At 35.2% G+C, this 17622-nt stretch overlaps 1 protein-coding gene across 3 annotated transcripts in view; it reads left to right on the top strand.

Annotated features, from left to right (window-relative positions):
* gpc6a (glypican 6a) overlaps positions 1-15118 on the top strand; it is a 263321-nt gene extending 248203 nt beyond the window's left edge. For all 3 annotated transcript variants that reach the window (XM_048198035.1, XM_048198034.1, XM_048198036.1), the window contains 3 exons: positions 4092-4222; positions 7456-7631; positions 10903-15118. In XM_048198035.1, the coding sequence (XP_048053992.1) occupies positions 4092-4222; positions 7456-7631; positions 10903-11099 (504 nt within the window). In that variant the 3' untranslated portion in view covers positions 11100-15118. The remainder of the gene's footprint in view (positions 1-4091; positions 4223-7455; positions 7632-10902) is intronic.
* Positions 15119-17622: the final 2504 nt, after the last annotated feature.

Genomic DNA, 17622 nt, shown 5'->3' with positions numbered 1-17622 from the left:
CAAGATCAATTTACTCAAGGCTCAAAAAAGTTATTAAGAGTTCAGAGAATGTCATGAAATATGTGCAGAACAAATTTCTGTGTAAACGGATCATAAAAACACTTTGAAATTGATACCGACTTAATTGTATTTTTAAGAACAATTTATGCAAGAATAGTTGTACAAATAATTTACAAAATATTTTTACGTAATTTACAAATCACAATTTACGTAAGAATGATTTTATGAATAATTAACAGAACAATGATTTTACGAATATATAAAACATAGATTAAGTATGTTTATTTCGAATTTTATTTCATGTTTAATTAAATGTCTCTTTGTAATTATTTGTGAAATTTATTAGCAATTTCTAAGTTAAATTCCTAATCCCACACTGTTTTTTTAGTGTTAACAATGAGATTATGTGGTTTTTATAATCAATCACCACTGCTTTTATCATTTTTTTACAAGATGGACAAAATTTGTCACCAAAAGAATAATTCGGTTTAACCAAAATTTGGTTGTACCGAATGACACTTTTGGTTAAACCAAATGATGATATTTTCACACAGTGCTAACAGGCTGATATCTAGATAGCTAGCTAGTTAGCTTGCTAGCTAGCTGGTAAAAGGACAGTCAAACATTTTATATTTAGTACAAGTTTTTAAAATATTACAACATTTTCCATGTTTTATAGCGGTTGCACCAAATGATATGATGTTTTGGAACGTGTCCGAGCAAGTGAAAACATGATTTTTTCAAATAGTTAAGAGAGAGTTAGTTACTTTGCTTCACGAGATGTCTGAATGATGTCACATCCTGTCACATGATATTGACCGCATGACTTGATCCAAAATGGGCCCTTTATATTGGTTACTCCAAATGACATCAATGAAATTCATTTTTCTGGACATTCTTTCTCATGACTTCTACGCATAATTTTAATACCACTTTGCACTATGTTGATATATGATGTTATAAAATCATGCCAGAGTAAATATATATACATTTTTTTAATTTTTAAAATATTTTAATCACAAATGAAATTGCTGTATTGGCCTTTGCCAGAAAAAAATGACCTGTCACGTCACTGACCTATGCAAGAATGTAAAAAAAGATGTTTAGAGAATAAGTCTATAAATTGAATTGAGAATTATACATGCTAACATGAGTCACGTGACAAGGCCACAATCTGTGTTTTCACTGTTATATGGTAGGAGGCGCTATTATGCATCTTCTGAAACAAGCGATAAAAGCATTGCTTGTGCGCACGATCATTAAACATAGCATATAAATCAAAACTGCCTAACGTTACCGAAAAAAATGTTGAACCCATGAAGAGTTATAGTACTGTGAAGCTATGGAGGTGTTGATGGACTTGGTTTGCTCCATTTATGTTTTGATCATCGTTCTGAATCCAATCCAGAAGAAGCCTTTCACAAAAACATGATTTTGTCAGCTTTTTGCTCAAAAGTTGCTGTTTTTAATGAAACTTGCCCACTTTCAAGTGTTGATAAAAAAAGAATGCATGAAGCAACAACATATTATGGGGGCCATGAATGTTTGTTTTTGTGTTTTGTTTTGTTTTGTTTTGTTTTGTTTTGTTTTGTTTTGTTTTGTTTTGTTTTGTTTTGTTTTGTTTTGTTTTGTTTTGTTTTGTTTTTTGTCTGTGAAAATGATCAAAAATGTTGGCGGTGGCTGGCAACTTAAAAAAAAAAAAAAAAAAAAAAAAAAAAAAAACGCTGGCGAGGAAAGAATATGGCCGACAAACTGTGTTGCAGATATCTGCCATCAGATCTTCTCCTGCAGTCAGAACCCTGCACTGATAAGCATCAATCTGTTTGCTTTCTGGAGTGCGGTGCACTTCATTAATAAAATCAATCTGCACACGTCTGAAGCTCTGGGCTCTGATCTGATGATGTACTAGAAGGCAAGATTTTATCGACGATTCTGTAATGTCTCGGCACGAGCTAATTTCTCTTGCACAAAAGGCAGTATGAGTAGAATGTAGATAAATAATAGAATACACCTTGGATGAGTGAAGCCCATCTGGGGCCATTTTTCTTTGACCTAGAGTGTACCCTTCATATAAAGCAGAATGTACAAGTATATTAAACTCTAAATAGGAATCTTTTAAAGGAATCTGTTCATCTTTGATAGAGTTTGCTAGGTGTAGCTATGCAGGTATGGGGTTACTACAGTAGAGTGATCTTATAAGGCAGTTTTATTATATTTATGTACTAGGTTAAAAATAAGATGGATAATTAGAATTAGGAGGTTGTTGAAATCAATAACCCAGTTATGTTTTATGGTCCATTTGGGGGGGAAAAAAATAGTCTTAACTGCTTAGTAAAGAAACAGCACAGTTTTCTAAAAAAGCCACATGATTTGAAGAAGCAATCATGTCTTTAGCACAAACACTGCAAAGTCTGTGAAACATACAATACAATACAGCAGTTCAGCTTAATATTGAGTAACTTACAGTTTTGACATAATATCACCAGTTAGTTTGTATATTTTGCTACACCGTGGACTGTGCATCTCTGAGATAACAACAGTAGCTGTGTTTCCTTTCTGAATGAGTCAGCATTTTTTGAACAAATCGATTTAATGAATGACTCAGCCAGAAGGCAGCCAGTTTTGTCACTAAACTAATCTGTTTTTTTTGTTTTTTGTTTTAACGAATCAGCTTCCCGCTGCGTCCAAATATGTCTACTTTTATACTATATAGTATGTGGAAAAAAAAATATATTATGTACGAATTCAAAGTATTCATAAAACAGTAGGTGAAAAGTTCCCAGATGACCTACTACTTCCGGAGAGATTCTGAAGTGCGCATTTGATGGACACTTAATATCCCATGATCCCATGTGAATGGAAGTGAAGGATGCAATTGACGCCATAGGTCACATGACAATGACAACATGGCGGCTGTAGTATGTCCGAATTTCATTCATACTATACACATTTAAATGATATATAACACTTTTTTAATGGTCACGAAGTAAGTTTCAAACCAAATGTAGTGCCTACTGTAGCGTGTGTGATTTTGGATGCAGCATCTGTTTTGTTCCTGTGTGAATGAAGTGTTTTGAACAAATCAGTTAAGTGACTCATTGGCATGCTAATAAGTTTAAATGGATCGTTGGAATGAATGAATCACTAACTCACTCAAAGACGTTCGCTTGTCGCCACCTACTGGTGCAACGATGTAACTTGCAGAAAGAGGCATTGAAAAGATTGCAAAGTGCAATTTTGCAATTCGGACACATGCTTTCTTTGAATGTGCGAGACTTGCGATTCAGTAGCCGGTATAATTAAATACCTAGAGAGAAGTGCAGTAAACTGTAAAACTGTTTAATAATAATAAAATAAACAACAAATACTAGTTATACATCAGCATAATAGACTGTTAGAAGAATGGACCTGGAAACCTCACACATTCAAGTTACAAATAGCCACGCCCTCTTTTACATTAAAAATAAGATAGATAATTAGGATTAGGTGGTTGTTGAAATTGGTAACCCAGTTATAAGTAATAGTAATAGCGGCGCTTGCCTTAACAAGCACTTGCTAGCTAATAAATAGTAGAAATATTGTGCATGTCTAGAGAGTTAAAGACCAGCAACCATTTAATAAGGCATGTTATGAGTGAAACAGACAACCGGTGACATGTCTAACAATGGACTAGACATTTATAAACAATTTCCATACATCTTGGCATAATGCCTGCAAATAAGTCCAATTTATAAACCTCTCACTATGAGAAGTATTCCAGGTTGAGAAGAGATTCCAGCGATCCCGTTCAGCCAGTTTAAAAACAAATCTGTCCTTCTGGTTGGTACAGAAAATACCAGCACAGCTTAGTGGAGGATTAGACTTGCACCTGGTCCCCAATGAATTATCTAGCAGTGTTGAAACTGAAAAAGTGAACTGCGCAGCGAGCCAGAATGAGATTTCCATGCAAATTGTTGGCCTCATCTTTCCCCCCTTTATAATAATCCCAACCCAATCCATCACGCAGTTCAAAATGTGCCTAAATCGTCATTCTCTTGTTGTGTGCTTGTGGTGTCGAATATGCTAAACTGATTTTCTGTGTGTGATTCCAGGTGATCGACATTAAGGAGAAGCTGAAGGAGTCGAAGAAATTCTGGTCGTCGCTGCCAGACAGCATCTGTGCAGAGGACAAAGTGACTGACCCAGATGAGGAGCAGTGCTGGAACAGCCACACAAAGGGAAGGTATGGCGGTCACCTTCAGATACATGTTCCCCTGGGTCGCAATGCAGATTGTTGTGTTTCAATGACACCTTCGATGGTAATTGTTTTAGCGATATTAGGTCATAGGCAAATACAAAACACCCTGTTGGCTCAGTACACAAGGCTGGTGTGTGTCCACCCAATCAAAAACAGTACATACAACTGCTGTAATTGTGTAATGTCGACTGGTGGTATGAAAATAAAATTCATTATTAACATATGATTCCTAAAACGTGATACTTTGTTTAAATAAGAATCTCATATTCAGTCAGAATTACTTTACTGAAGTAATTACCATGGTGAAGTTTTGTAAGAGGTGGTGGCAGTAATTTTATAATTATTAAATTATTGTGCAGCAAATCAGAATATTAGAATGATTTCTGAAGGATCATGTGACACTGAAGACTGGAGTAATGATGCTGAAAATTCACATCACAAATTGCATAAATTATATTTTTCAGTATATTCAAATAGAAAGTAAGTTCAAGTACACTGACAAGCTGTCGATTGAACACATTCATTTAGTTTGAATTATTTTTTGAAAAATGGTCCAAGGCTCAGGAAAAAAACAAAACAAAAACAAACAACAACAACAACAACAACAACAACAAAAAACAGTGAGAATGCCCAAATATGTGTACATACACAAACAATTACAAAACATCACAGTGTGAAAACAGCCTTTAACACATAATAATTTATGATTATTATGTGTTATTACAATCTGCATTGTAAAAAGCGCTGTATAAATAAAGCTGACTTGACTTGACTTGATTGAGAGACTTCTGGTTTTTATGGAAGCTTGTTTCCACCACTGAATAAAAAATGAAAAAAGGTAGTTGCGACTGTTTATCTCACAATTCTGACTTTTTTTTTTCCTTGCAATTGCGATTTTAGATCTTGCAATTCCGTTTTTTTTTTTTTTTTCTCAGAACTGGACTTCATAACTCACAATCACGAATTTGTATCTCGCAATTGTCACTTCTGACTTTTTCTTGCAATTGTGAGTTTATATCTCATAATTCTGACTTTTTTTCTCGCAATTCTGATTTTTTTTCCTCACAATTCTGACTCCTTTTCTCAGGATTGTTAGATATAAACTCGCAGTTGCGAGAAAAAAAAAAAAAGAGAGAATTGTGAGAAAAAAAGTCAGAATTGCGAGCTTATGGCCCGGTTTCACAGACAGGGCTTAGACCAGGATTAGGCCTTAGTTCAATTAGGGAATCCTAGTAAAAAACATTACTGGTGTGCTTCTTGAGACAAAAATATGGCACTGACATATTTTAAGATATGCCCGTTCAAGTTGCTTTCAGTTTAAACAGCTCAAACATGCATTTTAGTCTAGGACTAGCTTAAGCCTTGTCTGTGAAACCGGGGGAATATCTCGCAATTCTGATAATTTTTTTTTTTTAAAAGTCAGAATTGTGACTTTTTCATCACAATTCTGACTTTTTTTTCTTGCAAATGTCACAATTATCTTTAAAATTGTTTTATTCCCTGGAGAAAACAAGCTTCCATAGTTTTACAGTAGCTCATTCCTTCAGTTCATTTCTGCTCATGGGCATCTAATAGAACACGCCATGATGTCTGTCACTCCGTCTGCCCGCCTTTGACAATAAGCCAGACGGCTTGGCAGAAAACCCATTCACTTTACAGCCCTCCACAAGTGAGAATATCAGCAGATGGTGCAATATAAGATGCGTTTCATTTTCTTTCCAAGCGGCCTCATCATGTAAATGACCTGTATTGGGTGAAGAGGGTTTTTTTTAGAGTACCTAAAAGACAAATTAACGTAAATGATAAGACTTGGTGGAGCTGAAATGCATGTGATGTTTTTTTTCTTTCCAATATTTGTCAGATCTGGTCTCCACGGAGTACAACAGTCTCATTATTGGCTAATTACTGCTTTAAAACCGCACAGTTTGCATTTGAATAGGAGCAAATTTGCGATGGCGCAACCCAGGAGCATTCAACAAGTTTCATTTATTTTTCCACAAAGCACCACCTGAAATATTAATTAGGCACAAACAATTACCTCTTGCTAAAGCGCTTATTTGGAGATTAGATCTTAATAGAGTTCGTTGCATGCATAATGCTGCAACATGTGTTCAGACACAGAGGCAGAAATTCAGAGAACGGAAAAAATGATATATGCAATTAATTCAGTGTGAATCACAGACTCTACAAACTTCATTATGTAGATCATTTCAGTCTTCTCCAGTTCTGCCTCAGAGTAAAAGGTAATAATTGTAAAAAAAAGATAATTGTGAAAAACTGTAATATCACTGATTAAAAAAAAAAATACTGCATTACAGTTACTTTTTAATTTTATTTTAAGCAAAACTAGTTGCATAGTGTTTGGTTTTTGTTAAGCATTCATTAGATTTAAAAACATGTATTTAAATAAAATCTCATTGATATTGTTGAACCATTAATAATCAAATTTGCATTGACGTCATTACAATTATTTTATATTATATTTTTATGTCTTTCTTGTAATTATTGAACAAATTATAGCCTATTATTTATTATTATTTTTACTCTATTATTTCTAAAAAATAATGCATTAACTTGCACGCAACTGACAGGAAACAGGACACGTTCCGAGTGTTTCGACATTGACTTTTTAAAACATTAACACTATTTATTAGCTGATTTGCAAGCACAGCATTCCCTGCAAGAAATACACATCTAGTTGTAATGTTTAGCACCTTTACAACCAAGGTGATTTTCACACTATAGGTGAAAGTGCAGATTGCAGCCTCGCATTATTCCTGTTATACAACACAGGGCGACGCAAAAACGCTGACTTCCTGATGCACATAGTGCAACTGAATATTGCAAATGAAGTAATTCTGCACTCGATGTAGAGCTGCAGGGCATGTTAATGTGAATGTGAGAGGTGCTGATCCTGCTAAAGCGACTCCTGATGGGGTCATGGTTGAGTCAACAAACAACGCCTGCTCACGTGACCACCTGCAAACGCTGTGAACTCATGCGTGTTTGAGGTTTTATCACATAATAGGGTGGAGAAAATGAATTTCAAAAGATGTGTTTGGATAAATTATGAGTTTTTGATCAAATATAGATTATACCAAATCATAGATTCCAAAAAATGAATCATTTATGTGTTTCTTAAACCCCAACTGTGAAAACATTTTAATAAAATATTCCCACCTAAAAAATCCTCCAAATGTTTGTTTGTTACTTTCTAGATATTTTCCTGAAGTTGTAAAAGACGGCCTTACGAACCAGCTCAATAACCCGGAGGTGGAAGTGGACATCACAAGACCAGACACCTTCATCAGACAGCAGATCATGACCCTGCGAGTGATGACCAACAAGTTACGAAACGCCTACAATGGCAAAGACGTCTACTTCCAAGACTCGAGTAAGTCACTCGCACAAGTAAATCTCTGTTTCTGTCAGTAGAGAACATTAGTTTATGGTCTGCTGTATGTGCAACTACTGTAAAACAGTACAGATGACTGTTTCTGATGTTCTGGTGTTCAAGAAATATATGAGGGGTTTTGTTGTCCATCCTAACCCAGGAATATGCACATCTTCAGGTAAAATACCATTTATGTTTGCTGGGTTTTGAGTTGTTCTGGAGTAACCTACACTCACTGGCCACTTCATTAGGTTCACCTTGCTAGTATTGGATTGGATCCTCTTTTGCCTCCAGAACTGCCTTGATTCTTTGTGGCATAGATTCAATGAGATTCAACAAGAATGTTTCATTCCTCAGAGATTTTGTTCCACATTGACCTGATAGCATCACACAGTCGCTGCAGATTTGTCAGCTGCAGATCCGTGATGCGAATCTTCCGTTCCACCACATCACAAAGCTGCTCTGTTGGATTGAGATCTGGTGACTGTGGAAGCCATTTGAGTATTTAGTGAACTCATTGCCATGTTCAAGAAACCAGTTTAAGATGATTTGGGTTTTGTGGCATGGTCCGTTATCCTGCTGGAAGTAGCCATCAGAAAATGGGTACACTGTGGTCATAAAGGGATGGATATGGTCAGCAACAATTGGCCGAAAGTGTGTCAAGAAAATATCCCCTACACCATTACACCACTAGCAGCAGCCTGAACCATTGATACAAGGCAAGATGGATCCATGCTTTCATGTTGTTTACGCCAAATTTTGACCCTACCATCTGAAAGTCACAGTAGAAATCCAGACTCATCAGACCAGGAAATGTTTTTCCAATCTTCTGTAGTCCAATTTTGGTGAGCCTCAGTTTTTCTGTTTTTAGCTGACAGGAGTTGCACCGGTGTGTCTTCTGCTGCTGTAGCTCATCTGCTTCAAGGCTGGACGTGTTGTGTGTTCAGAGATGCCACCAACCATGCCACGTTCAAAGCCATTCAAAGCCACAAAATCACCTTTCTTCCCCATTTTGATGATAAGTTTAAACTTTAGCAGACCATCTTGACCATGACTACATGCTGAAACGCATTGAGTTGCTGGCATGTGATTGGCTGATTAACGAGCAGTTGAACAGGTTTAGGCCAGTGAGAGTATATATAGGGAATTCCAGAACTGACCCTTTTATCCAAAGGGATTTGCATTGCATTCAAGGTATATCGAACCCATTACCTTTGTGTTGCTAGTTACAGAAACACAAAATGCAAAGATGTGAGTCATTTGTGTTTGACAAGGCTTTAGTTGGATCTAGCAGCCACACAGAACACCCTAGCAACACGGTGTGTTTTGCACAAGCAATTATGACTCTCAAAATGCAAAATTCTATTTTTTTTTTTTTTTAATAGTTTAATAAGTCAGCAGTGTATAACTTCTAGGTTATATTAGATTGTGTAAGTTTGTGTTTTCTTTTTGGCACAATATTGTGATATCCAAACAGCTCAAAGGTGAAAAAGTCACCAAGTTGAGCTCTCCGAGTGCACCGCTCTTTTCTCAAGGAGACACATTAGTATTTAAGACATGCAGCATACATTCTGTTATTGACACTTATTTTGGTTTCGACCTACTTAAGATCTGACTTTCTTAAAGGAATAATGCATAGATGAAAATAGATTCAATTGCACAGATAAAAATAAGCTCAAACTGGCATGCACATTTACACCCTTCTTAGATGCAAAACTCTTCAGCATGTGTTATTCCCTCTAAGGAGGCCAGCCCATCCCTCACATGGCCGCCGGCTCCATTAATCATACGACGGCGTCAGAAAGCGTCACACGCTGTCTAGACCCTCTGTCAGCGTCAGTGAAATGAAATCCCTCGTCTGTCAGAAACAGAGAGCCGGGCAGCACTGACACCAACAGGAAGCTGAATTATGATAATGGAGTGTCGGGTCACATACTGTATGATGCTGGTCCAGAAATATGCCCGTCCTCAGGTGCCATTTATGTTTGCAGGGGTTTGAGTTGATCTGGAGTAACTCTAAACCTAGGCTATATGATAGAAATCAATGAAATAATAATTCAATAAATACAAATAAATATATACAAATAAATAAATATTATCTAATAATAATAATAATATATACAAATAAATAAATATTCATAAATATTCAATATTCAATCTAATAAAATAATAAAAAAATAATAAAAACGTTTAAAAAATTGTTAATACAATATTAATCTTAGCAATTGATCATGTATAAATAATACAAAAATAATATAAAATAATAAATAAATAATATAAATAATATAAAATAATAATAAAAATAATAAAATGCAATTATTAAGCCCTCTAAAACACATGTTAAGTATTATAAATATAATTTAAAATATGATATTAATATAAAAATACAAATATAATGTAATATATAATATGTATAGTAATGGGAATTTTGAAATATATAAAAAATTATAATAAAATAAAAAGCAAAGATATAAAGGAATATGCAAAATAAAGTAAAAATACAAAGAAATGATAAACAAATGAAAATGCAGTCATTAAGCCCTTTATAAACACACATTAAGTGTAATATAAGTATAATACATATAAAAATATATAGTAATGGAACTTTAAAAATAAAAAGCAATATTATCACTAACCCCAAGTGCCAACATTGGGGGAAAAAAAGTGAAAAATGTCCTAGATATATTAGATACTCAGGTAAACTGCAATCAATAGTTATGACACTGAAGTTGACTAACTTTCCTTATATTTTTATTTCCCTATTTGTAACTCTTTCCCCATCAGCGTTTCTTTTTCCTTTTTTTTTTTTTTTTTTTTTTTTTTTTTTTTTTTTTTAAAGTTGCTAGCCACCACTAGGACAAAAATTGTTATGCCTCTGATTAAAAAAAAAGCTTCATGCATTCTTGTAAATCAACACTTGAATGGGTAATTTTCATAAAGAAGCAACATTTTGAACAAAAAGCTGAGAAAATGGTGGCTTTTCTTTTTTTTTCAAAGACTACAATGTGCATAAGCAATACGTTTATCGCTTGTTTCTGCTCTTTTTTCGGGGGTCTGTGTTTTAATCCGGAGACTCTGCTTTCAGAAGATGTGTAATACCACCCCTACTGTATAACAGTGAAAACACAGAAAGCCGGAATATTCCGTCAATGGCGGGGAAAGAGTTAATTGTACTGAACCTGCATTGTTCTAACAATTTCGGATGCAGTTTGCTGGCACGTGTTATTCCTGCGCATTTTTTCTGACATTTCCTCGTGTTTCTTTGCATCAGGTGATGAGGAGAGCGGCTCAGGTAGCGGAAGCGGCTTCACGACAGAACCTGAAGTGGTCCACACCGAGCCCCCGATGTTGGAAGCAGACAAAAGCGACCCGCAACCAACGGCGGGCGCGGCCCAACAGCAAAAGCCTTTGTTGCAGTTACTAGTCGCCGTAATGGCCCTCACATCGCTGCTGCTGCGGTGGAGATAATGGCAGTAGGGGGCACGCAGCCACACGGACATTTAAGACAGACGCAGCGTCGCTCTCGCTGTTAGCCTTTCCGTAACTGGACTGGACGTTTTCCAAAAAAAAAAAAAAAAAAAAGAAAAAAGCCCATGAAAAAAGGAGAGAAAACTAGCTAGCTAAATCTAAGGAGAGCAAGTGAGTGTGTGAAAGGAAGAGCGAGCGCAAATCTTTGCATCCTGCTTTTTCCAAAGAATGCTTGGTGCAATCAGAAACAGCTTCTCTTTTGGCCAACTGCTCTCATTTCTTAATGAAGTTACTTTTCGGATGAAAAAAGTGGTTGCCGTGAAAATGGGACCACTTTCCACATAGCTCTTTCGGAAAAGAATGGGAAAATATAAAAATATATTTTTGTTTTCCTTTTATACTGCATAAAATGAGACAACAAAATACGCTCTGGTGTTTTCTCGCCCCTCCCGAATTCATTGTACGACTAAAAAAAAAGAAAAAAAAACAAAAAAAAACAGGCATTATAAAGAAAAAAAATAACAAAAAATCTATATGAATCAATTTGTTTATGTACCACTGTGAGAATGCATGGGGAGGTCATGAGTAAATGTTTTTAACTGTGATTTTCACACAATTTTAATGCTTTTTCTCTTTTTTTTCTTTTGTTGAAGTGATTTTTTTAATGTTATTTGCTAAGGTGGCGATTTGAAGTCATTTTATAAGACAGTTTTAGGTGAGCGTTAAAAGAGTCTGGTCGAGTTTCCCGAGGGCTGCTCCTGCTTAATTCAAAATAAATGATCCATATCTTAATATATAAAGGTTTAGTTATAAAATGTTTTCTTACAGAGAAAGATTTATTTATATTTCTAATATAATTATATATTTTGGCTTTACCAGTTAGCAACTTTTATTCAAAAGCGCATATCTAACAAAATAGCTCTTGCAAAGATGTTTTTTTGCCCTTTTCAATGCAAACACATTCATTTATTTTACAAATATTTCCTTTTCAATCTGGATTCAGATGTACCCAACAGACTTGCCTGATGAGTCTGAAATTTTAACCGAATTAAACAATTTCCTTTGCCCCATATGTAATTCTGATTTGGGAAAGTTTCTAATCGAAAAGTCTTCGGAAACACCTAAAGCCAGTGTTAAACGCGATCTGAGTCACGTTCCTTACGCTCATTTATATACTTGTCATTTTAATCAATTATGTATGCACAACCCACATTTACTTATCAACAGCTTTTTTTTTTCATTTTTATGTCTTTATATGTAACTCACCATATCAGCGTTTCACGTTTTATGTATAGACAATTACAAAATTATTTAGTTGTGAATCAATGGGCCTCATTCATGAAACTAAAGCAGGTTAATTTTGCAGGTAATTATTGTAAAACAGTGTTTCCCAACCAGGCTGCCGTGTAAAAAAATATTTTTAATTTGCTAGTTGTTTCTTAGTTGAAAATGATGTCATGTAAACAGCCCCTAAATTTCACCGTGAGATGTGCATAATTTTCATTCCTGTGCTCATATCCAAAGTACGCACACATAAAGCCGCCTCTCAAACGGCTTGCGAGTGCCAAATTTATTTCTTTTTCATGGTTTGTTGCACTTAAACGGTCATATACACACAAAAATATAGTCACATTGTCCTTTTTGCCGAGTATTCACATAAACACAATTGATTATGTCCTAAATTAACAAAGAGTCGAGAAAGAAAACGTATGTGTAACAGTATATTGGATCCGTGCGTCAGGTCTTAAAGTGACAGCAGCCTAATACACCTGCTGCTGTTTTTAATGTTAATCAAACATTAATCAAATGTTAATCAAAAGACAGAGAAAATCACTCACTGCTCTTGACTGAATCACTTTTGGAACTTCTGTATTTATCTGTATTTAATTTTTACAGTGAAGACTATCCAAGGTTATTTTACATTTAATTACTTTAGTTTATATTGTATCCTACCTGAATAGCCTTACTGCTGTTAAACCTACCTGAAAAACTTAAAGCAATTAATTTAATTTGTTTCTTTATTCTATTGTATATATTTTATTAATTCCAAAGGGTGCCGTGACTGAAAAAAAAAAAGGCTGGGAAACACTGTTCTAAAATATATAAAAAAATATCTAAAATGTTTATTGCAATTATTTTTTTTTTAAGTTTATCTTTATTTTATTTAAATAATTTGTAAGCATTCTTATGAAATTTGCTGCATTGAATGGAATCAAACTGCAATAGAGTTTTTTTTTAATGAATGATTTACACTGAAATCTGTTTCACTAATGAGGCCCAATGAGTCGCTTTGAATGTTACAAGGGCACTTTCTTAATTTCACTTGTATCTATAGTTATGAATGTTTCTAATCCAGTGCAATTCAAATCCAATGTACACAATGAACAAACTGACAGAATTGCCAGTTTAATGGCTCAGACCTCCCGTTATGAATGCTGGCATGTGTTAATGTATCGTTTAATGACAGCCTCTCCAAACAGCTCATGATTTATGGAAGAACGCCATGCATTCATCCAGAGCCATAAAGCTATGCGTTACAGTATGTTCAAAGCCGCCTGCTAAAACACTCTTTTCATCATTGAAATGCAAAGACGCTAAAAGATCCCTCTAATGTCCTCTTCTCAGAGATGCGTGAAGGTTGAATTGAAGCATCAGTGAGGACGGGTGTCGTGTAGAATATAGACACACAAACAGCTTTGAAAATGAAATGTGGAAGAGAGAGAGAGAGAGAGAGAGAAACAGTCCAGTGATGCACTAGTGCATCTGGTTTTGAAAGCAGGACAGGTAGCAGAAGACAATGTGCTTTTTGCTCATGCTTGGGTACTTTTGTCTTCCCAGAAAGGCTCAAAAAGCACCTCGTGGGTTTTGGAAATGAGAAATTCAGTGAGCCAAGAGAGAGGGCGCACTGTGGAAAGGTCAAACACGCCGCTGTGTCGTAAAGTCAACATGAAGTCAGATCTTGGATCCTGCTCACTTTTTCAAACGTGTTCCTACACAAGATTTCAGAATGGCGATTTGTAGTGATGCCATAGGAGAAAAATTTTGGGTTCCCCAAAGAACTTTTCAGTGAACAGTTGAATAAGTGTGAATAACATTTGAATAATCTATAAAACCCTTTTCCACTTAAAAGAACCTTTTGTGCAATAGAAAGTTTCTAAAGGCTCTTTATGGAACCATCAATGGCAATATAGAACCTTTATTTTTAAGAGTGTAGATGATTTAATATGAACATTACGAAAGTTAAATGGGTAATTTCATCTTGACTTTAAGTGTAAGATGGGAATAAAAAAAAAAAATGCAAATGAAATGCAGGCCCATATATGAACCCACATATGTATTGCAACCAAAGTTATAGTACTTATCTAAACATTGTTACATCTATGCATTAAAACAGATGACAAACAACCAATTTCAGATGTAACGAGGAATCTGCAAATATTGTAAAGCATTTTAACTTTGGTTACAATTATTTACAAAAAGATATAATGCATTATGAGTAGCTTTATAATGCATTACACATAGATGCTTTAAAGTGCCCCTATTATGCTATTTTAAAGGTTCCTAATTTTCTCAAAGAGACTGAAAACAGTTTGAAGATTCAGTCTCTCTAAACCCCTCCTTTCCGCAAACCTACTCAGATCTGATTTGATTGGCCGACCGCTTAGAGCGTGCGTCGGAAACAAAACTGCCATTAGCATATTTGATCTTCAGCTCTGGATCTTCCTCAGCGCTTTATACGCAGTGATTTGAATATTCAATTCTAACAATTCTAGCGCGAGTCCTCGTCCTTTTAAAGTGCATCGTGCAAAGTGGATTTGCAGTTCTGAAAACAGCGTCTTCTCGACATGTAGACAACATGAACCAGACTCTTCCAGTCTCAGCTATAACTACAGCGCTTGAGGGCAGGGCAAAGTAGATTAGGACAGTCGATAAATTTGAACGCGGGCAACCAATGAAGACCATAGACTGGCATTATGCAAATGTGTTACTTTGTTACGTAGGTATGTGACAAGAAGTGAGACTGATGATTTGTTTCGTTAGTTCAGAATCGATTCTTTCTTTCAGGCAACAATAACTTTGTGTTGTGCAGCTGTATTATATGGAAGCTTGTTTCTGCCATGAAATACAAAATAAAAAAAGGTAATTGTGACTTTTTATCTCACAATTCTGAATCTTTCAGAATTGCAAGCTACAAAACTCACAGCTGTGTGATATTAAGTCAGATTTGCGAGGTATAAAATCAGAATTGTGTGATATAAACTCGCAATTGCAAGAAAAAAGTCACAATTCTGACTTTATAACATGCTATTCCGACTTTATATAATTGTGAGTTTAAATCTCGCAATTCTGAGAAAAAAAAAAGTAAAACTCACAACTGCGAGAAAAAAGTCAGAATTGTGAGATAAAAAGTCGCAATTACCTTTTTAATTTTTTTAATTTAGTGGTGAAAACAAGCTTCCATAATATTACACACTACATGAAAGATAATATTCAAAAAAGCATAATGGGGCACTTTAAGTAAAGTGTTACCAGTTTATATCATGGCGACTTTATTTCAAGAAAGACAAAAGTGAAGAATCCTCAAAATTGGTCGAGGGTCCCAAAAGAGTTGGTCGCAATTGATCACAAATGGGCACGTTAGCAGAAAAACTGGGATGTTTTAGCTCTGTTTTCTCTTCCATTGCCCTCCATTCTTGTGCGCTCCTGTCAGAATCTGAAGACGGTGTTGTTGAAACGAGCATGTCATGTAAAACTTTTCCTAATAGCTTGCGTGTTTCTACTTGTGGTCTGAATGTATTTGGCTTTCCTCTTTTGTGCGGAGATGAGATCGATTCAAAAGGTATCAGCTATCGAATTGGTCTTGGAGGATGCGAAGACTAATTAGTCAGGTGGTTTTTATTTTTTTACGTTTTAATGCGTTTGATGAATTGAAGGATACAAACCAGATCCAAGCACTCACAGTTTCTATAGTTCTTTATTTTTAGTTTCTTTCCACATTGCACTTTGAAATTGAGTTCCACATTTAGATCTTTAGATGAGTGACAAAAACAAGACAAGAAAAAAAAAGACAAGAAAAACGTTTACATGTAAACAAGTACAAGCCATGTCAAATACATGTTTGAGAAGATTGTGGTCTGAAAATGAACGTCGTTCCTACTGAAGCACGCTGCTTTGAGCTACTATAGGTGAAGTTTTAATGCGACGTTTATGTCGTGCAAGCAGACATGCCTTACAGTTTGTTTGTTTTGTTGTTTTTTTTTAAGAAAAAAAAAAGTACTAAATGGATTGCATATTTGGATTTTGTTACTCTCTCTTATATACAGACAAGTGATGAAGGGGTGCAAATAAACATTTTATATGAAAAAAAAACATTGGTTGTCATTTTGTGTTCTTTCATCTCAATTAGATATTTTAATATACAATTCATGCAAACTTGAAGTTAAAAATAGATCATTTAAACACGCATCATTACTCAAGCATTCACTCCGCGGATCAAACCAGATTTTGATGAAAACGCTGATACTATCAAATTTAGTGTGAAGGAAGGAAAATCAATCAAGGCTTTAAGGAATAATTACACGGATAAGAAGTGTTTAGGGTTTAATGGGCAATCTGAATGAAAATGCATGATGGGATTATAAATATGTTCAACCTGAGGTTCTGTGAATGAGTGAGTGAGTGAGTCCAAATCATTGAGGAGATGATTCGATTGATTCATTAGCAAGAAGTTCACCAATCGAGCGATTTGGTTGCAGATTAGACCATTTATGATCGTTGTTGTGCGTAGTCAGTGAGAACAGCGCATTAAGAAGTCTTCACCATATTTATTTCCAATATTATTTTGCAGCGCCCAGCCTTTCTCTCTCATTGCACAATTCAACAGCTCAACTCTGCTAAAATATAAATTACATATATATATATTTTTGTGCTGCAGCACTGCAGATTCAAGAAATGCTGCTGTAACCACCTATTCAAGTTTTAATGAACCATTTCTCACAAAACAATTTAAGGCCTGGAAGGCCTTTGGTGATGTGATTTCTTTGCTCATATGGGAGGGAAATAAAATCAGACAAACTGCAAATTTAGATCAGATTAGATGTATGTGCATGGGCACCAATTGACGTTTTTATGCACATAAACTTACCTGTAATTATAAAACGTTTTAGCATATGTAGGATTCATTGTGGAAGCATTTCAGTAAGTTTACACAGTATATAACACACTGAACTACTGTGCTGTAACCTACAATATACAGTAGGCCTGCATGTTGAAGATCTTGCTTCATTGGGTTGAAAAATGTTTCTTCATTGGTAAACTCAATACCCAATCATTCAGAAACCTAAACTAACATTTCAGATGACTGATTTGCAGTTAGAACAATAAACACTTGAAACACTCACTAGGAGCTTGTAAACGATCTTTATGCTGACTGTTATTTGAGATCTGCTGCATATGAGTATTTGAATCCTTTGTTTTTTATGAGAGTTTTGGGCTCAAGGAGAGATCGTTGTATATAGAAGCG

This window comes from Megalobrama amblycephala, linkage group LG7 (genome assembly GCF_018812025.1).
Source record: "Megalobrama amblycephala isolate DHTTF-2021 linkage group LG7, ASM1881202v1, whole genome shotgun sequence".
Lineage (NCBI taxonomy): Eukaryota > Metazoa > Chordata > Actinopteri > Cypriniformes > Xenocyprididae > Megalobrama > Megalobrama amblycephala.
The sequence above is the reverse complement of the archived record's forward strand: the minus strand, read 5'-3'. Positions and strand labels throughout refer to the sequence as shown.